At 34.2% G+C, this 5,414-nt stretch overlaps 2 protein-coding genes across 2 annotated transcripts in view; one reads left to right on the top strand and one right to left on the bottom strand.

The window, feature by feature from the left end:
* LOC117118524 (chitobiosyldiphosphodolichol beta-mannosyltransferase-like) overlaps nucleotides 1-1,363 on the bottom strand; it is a 13,431-nt gene extending 12,068 nt beyond the window's left edge. Inside the window, exon 1 of the mRNA XM_033263150.1 lies at nucleotides 968-1,363. Within this exon, the coding sequence (XP_033119041.1) occupies nucleotides 968-1,232 (265 nt within the window). The 5' untranslated portion in view covers nucleotides 1,233-1,363. The remainder of the gene's footprint in view (nucleotides 1-967) is intronic.
* Nucleotides 1,364-1,436: 73 nt separating this feature from the next.
* Nucleotides 1,437-5,414, top strand: part of LOC117118526 (probable ATP-dependent RNA helicase DDX47) — an 8,805-nt gene continuing 4,827 nt past the window's right edge. Inside the window, exons 1-6 of the mRNA XM_033263151.1 lie at nucleotides 1,437-1,582; nucleotides 2,867-2,960; nucleotides 3,103-3,291; nucleotides 4,289-4,360; nucleotides 4,474-4,544; nucleotides 5,080-5,199. Coding sequence (XP_033119042.1) covers nucleotides 1,493-1,582; nucleotides 2,867-2,960; nucleotides 3,103-3,291; nucleotides 4,289-4,360; nucleotides 4,474-4,544; nucleotides 5,080-5,199 — 636 coding nt within the window. The 5' untranslated portion in view covers nucleotides 1,437-1,492. The remainder of the gene's footprint in view (nucleotides 1,583-2,866; nucleotides 2,961-3,102; nucleotides 3,292-4,288; nucleotides 4,361-4,473; nucleotides 4,545-5,079; nucleotides 5,200-5,414) is intronic.

Below are 5,414 nucleotides of genomic sequence, written 5' to 3'. Positions count from 1 at the left end.
TATTATGAACGTGCAAGTCAAAAACTTAACTCCAACTATTTACAAATATTTCTGAATGGAAATTGAATTAGCCAAACCTAGGCCTACTGTAATCTATTCTTGTATAATAATTTGGAAGGCCTGTTTTTTAATCAAAAATACAAATTTGTAAAATAAGTTGAATGCACAAAAAAGGAAATATGTCTTCAGAGGTCCCAAATTTGAAGAAATCATTTCTGCAGATCTTTTTAAACTATCTTTCTTTGATAGCACAACTAATATTGCTTAAATGCTGCTTATGGTGGTACTAATCGACGCAGACTTCCATGAGAAAAATGATATGGGTTATTATAGAATACAGTTATTTGTGGGAGATAGGTTATTTTCCAGGGGATTCATGTCCTTTTGCAGGAGTGCAAGAGCCGTCTCATTTCCGGGGGCCGGACTCTGCTACTTGAAGGAGACTTGGGACCCCTGTCTCTTATTGTACCGCAAAACATCCAATTGAAGTGGCAGCTTGAATTTAAGGGGGCGTGGCCCTGATGCAAGTATATGAATACTCTGTAAATAAAATAAACATTGTGGATATATATTTCCAACAACACAAATCCGGGACCGAGATTTGATTGGTGGAGCCTTCTTGATGTTAACCTTAAACTTCAATTCTCGATAGTTATTAATACACTATAGGCCTAGGCCTACGGAATGTTGGAACAAAACCATTTCCTAAAATATTATAAACTGTCTAGGCAAGGCCTAGTCTTGGGTTGGCCTACTACTACTACAAGGGTCTAGGCCTCGCCTACTCAACTAGGCCTAGGATAGGCCTATCTATAGGCTTTATGGTAAACTAAAAAAATGTAAATTTTGGCTAGTTAATATATAACATAGGCCTAGGCCTAGAAATTTAGTAATCATGATTCAAGATTAAAGATTGATATAAAATAAAATAATGAATTATTCATACAATGTTGGAGAATGTCCTCACCTCCATATCCAATGATATCTACATCGAACTTGAGCTTTGCAAACGAAATTGCATGGTATTGCATACGTGGACTCCTTCCTATGTCCCCCAGTACAATAATGCAGACCTGGGACCCAGACCGAGCCACCCTGAACCCCGATGCCATGTACAAGAATAAAATCGTTACAAACATTAGACTGTACAATCCGTTAAAATAGAGATAAATCTCCATGAAAATAATTAGGGATACTTGTAGTATAAGATCAACATGTTTAAGTTTACCCATCTTGATATTTTAGAGTACTTCAGATCTGCTAGGCCTAAAATCAGATCAGCATAAGAAAAGTAGCCTAGGCTAGGCTAGTAGTAGGAGGACCAAAGGACGAATGTTCTGACGTACGTACGTACAGAGACTGAAAAATGAAGACTCAATCATCGTTGACAATCTAAAATTGAAAATTCTACGGCCCAACGCGGTGAACGCTTCCACGCGACCTTCATGATTACACATTTTTTGAGCACAATTTACCCATCAAATTATCAACAATGGCGACGACTGCGAGCACAAGCGACACACATGTGGAGGATATTGTCGATGAAACATCGAAAGATGATGCTATAACATTTGATTCTTTGGTTTGTTTAAATATAAATCATTTATATGAGTGAAAAATGTTTCTAGTCACATAACCGTGTAAATGGGAGCCTGTGTAGATTGGCTAGGCCTACCTAGCCTAGTTAGGCACCTACCATTGTCATTTTTGCATCCCGGCCTAATGGCTACCTGGGCTGGACCGCCAGGTGTAAATCCGGTGATAGGGTGGCCTAGGCCAGGCAGATAATGAATTTCGCATTCGGATCTGGTGGCCGCATAATGGCCTGGATAATTCCATTTGTATGTTTAGGTATTATAATGATAATATAAAATAATGATATAGAATAGGACAGGTTGTTCACATTTTTAATAAATTTAAATGGTAGAAAAAGAAGGAAAGAGAAATAATAATGGATAGAATAAAGAAAATTACATTGCAAAAATAAAAACAAGTTAAAATGCAAGATTTTTTTCAGGAGAATTGACTTAAATATGGTACCAACATTATTATTGAAATAGGGTTATTCCAGCTCAAGTAAACCATCATGCCCCCTTGCTTAGATTTCCCTTAAAAAAAAAAAATAAATAAATCTTTCTACAGTATCTATGTCAAAAGAAAGAATCTAAAATTTCAGCTTCAATTTCCAAACGGTTTTTAAGTTATGACCTTTTGAAATTTAGGTACCAGTACACATACTGTATCATTGTAAGTAGAAAGTTTAGATTTTGTTTCTTAACTACTGTACTTCAGTTAAAGGAGCCATTACTGGTATAAAAAGGGTGAGGTGCGGGGGTCTGGTACCTAACTTTTAAAAGTTCATAACTTAACTGGTTGGAAATTGAAACTGAAATTTTGGATTTTCTCTTGTATAACAATGTATTTTTAGAATTGTTTTTACGAAAAATCCAAGACAGGTCACTGGGGCACTTTTATATTTCTGGCTGATGTAGCTGGAATGACCCAATATGATTTTGGATACATTATCATAAAATGATAGGCTCCATGAATTCTTTGAGGTTTGCAAATTTAAAAACGTAGCATTTAGCAATTAGTTTTATGTTTACATCATATATTATTTATTGTGCTAATTGCAGTAGAACATCAGGCCCTTTATTACTCAACAGAAGCATATTTATCATACAGACATGGGGTTGGGAGTTGATTGGTTGGGAATAAATTTATGAAATAGTTTTGAAATGTCAATGTAAAGTAGGCTTACTATTGTTTTTCTTTCGACATAGCATTTAAAAAAATGATGTTTTAACACTGAATGTATATTAGGGAGTTGAAATGAGTATTGGTTTTATTTTATAATTCAATACAGGGCCTTGTTGATGTGCTGTGTGAAGCCTGTGCTGAACTTAAATGGAAATCTCCAACTAAAATCCAGCGAGAAGCAATACCTGTGGCTTTACAGGGTTAGTAGACAACTTACGTTTCCTTCCTAAAATATTTCCATTTTGTACGGTACTGTACTTCATTAAGTATAGAATGATACATTTATATTTTAAATTTATGGTTGATTCCTTGACTTATTTTGCTTTTGTTGTCATATTTAAGGAAAGGATGTGATCGGCTTAGCAGAGACCGGGTCTGGCAAAACAGCTGCATTTGCCCTTCCAATACTTCAAGCTCTATTGGAAACGCCACAGCGGTTATTTGCTCTGGTGTTGACACCAACAAGAGAGCTAGCCTTCCAGATTTCTGAGCAGTTTGAAGCACTGGGAAGCAGTATTGGGGTCACCTGTGGTAAGCCCATTTTTTTTTGGAATGTATTCGTGCTTCCAGGGCTGAAAAAAAGTGCACAGTCGGAGGCAACATGTCTTGGAGGAATTTTGAGGAACATAAATTAAGTAATTAAACTGTTGGACTATATGAGGCACGTCGTGGCGAAATGGTTAAGTTGTCGCACAGGCCAGTATTGAGTAAATGAGCTATGAAATATGGGAGCTCTCAAAAAATCCAAATTTTTTTTTCACTATAGATCAACAGTTTAATGCCTTATTAATCATGTCCCAAAGTATTAGTTCTGGAAGTGGTCAACAAATTGTTTATTTAATGTTATTTAGATAGTTAATTCTATTAAACAATGTATGCACAAATAACTTTGGAAGGCAATTACTCAAAATCATGTTTATCTTGACTTTAAGAGTGCTGTACTTTCACTTTCCAATATTTTAGGCTTGAAATGTCCAATTTGAATTAATGACCTCTCATTTTAAAGATCACATACTCAGGTATCTGAAAATACCAATAATTTAAATTTCAATTTTTGCTACAACTAAGCCTTTTTGCCACAACAAGCCTCATATAGGTATAGTGTACAGATAACATTTGGTGCTGGACACATTTTATCGAGACAACTTTCATGGTTTCATGAAGGCACAAGCATTTCTTTCCAGGCCTGCTGGCTTGTTTAAATTGTTATAACATTATTTTTTTTCACGATTTTTTACATTTTTAAAATAATTTAGTGGTGGTCATGATGACTGATTATAAATAATGACAATGATAATGATTGAAGAAAATGATGGTTAAGGTTTAAATGATGATTGATGTGTATGCTTGATGATAATAATGATGTTAATTAAAAATACGAAATACACAGCTGAAAGAAATACATTTTCTAATTGAGAAGTTTTGGTTAGAAATGAAATAAGTGACCAGAAATACTGTAAAGCCCTCTATTTTCGCACACTGCTATAATTTTAAATATTTCGCAGCCTTTTATTTTATCATTTTACAGCTGTTGTGATTGGTGGAATTGATATGATGACACAAGCTTTACAATTGGCCAAGAAACCGCATATTATCATAGGTAGGGTACAGAGGTTTGGATTTTCAGAAATCAGTCTGTTATACTTGTATTTCATAATTATTATTTCACAGACCCTAAAGACAATTTTTTTATAAAATCTGTTTCTTTTATAGCTACCCCAGGTCGACTAGTAGACCATTTGGAAAACACAAAGGGATTCAACTTGAGAGCATTGAAATATCTGGTAAGAACCACACAAAATTATCATTGCCAATTCAGTAAATTCAAGATTCAAGAAGAAATTTATCGTTTGTTAAGGATTAAACAAAAAATAACATTGAGCAGGAAAGATGTCGGTGACTCAGGCAGCAGCTTGGCATTTGAGAGCAGCTTAATGAATGGTAGCCATTATGTGTGTGAAATTTAAGAAAAAAATAAAAGTTTTTCTTTATTTTTATTACCCCACTGCTGCCTTGAAATCTCCAAAAATAAGATATGTATATTTCTTCCTAATTATATAAATTTAATGGATTTAACCATCCTATTACTACACTCTTTACATTCAATAATGAAAGGTTATTTTTATTTTCTCCTCCGTCTGGATGTTTTTAGCAAAACCATTTGCTAAATGAGAAAAGTAAATTTTATTTATTTTTTTTCGCCCTCCTCTGATGATTTAAAAAAAAATAAGTTTGTGAAACAAGGTATAAAATAAGTCTCCCTAATAATTAGAGTGCTTGTAATTATGTCTTAAAATAATATTTTTACTTCTTGTCCAGGTAATGGATGAAGCTGACCGTATTTTGAATATGGACTTTGAAGAAGAGTTGAACAAAATCCTCAAAGTCATCCCAAAACAAAGGAATACATACCTCTTCTCAGCCACCATGACCAAGAAGGTACTGTACATTGCATCATTGCACTTCTACTCATTATGTATTCATATTGTATTAATTAGCATATTTTACATAATTAATTTGCATAATTTGCCAAAATGACTAAAGAGGTATGTAGTATCATGACACTGCTACCTATGCATTTATTTAGTAATCATTTGCATAACTAATTTGCATGCCTATCTTCCTAAGTGATAACTTAGCTATGTATGTATGTA

This window comes from Anneissia japonica, unplaced genomic scaffold, assembly GCF_011630105.1.
Source record: "Anneissia japonica isolate Jap-2015-1 unplaced genomic scaffold, ASM1163010v1 scaffold287869_len1821871_cov162, whole genome shotgun sequence".
In the NCBI taxonomy this organism is placed as follows: domain Eukaryota; kingdom Metazoa; phylum Echinodermata; class Crinoidea; order Comatulida; family Comatulidae; genus Anneissia; species Anneissia japonica.
Note: the sequence above shows the minus strand (reverse complement) of the source record. Positions and strands in the feature narration are given on the sequence as shown.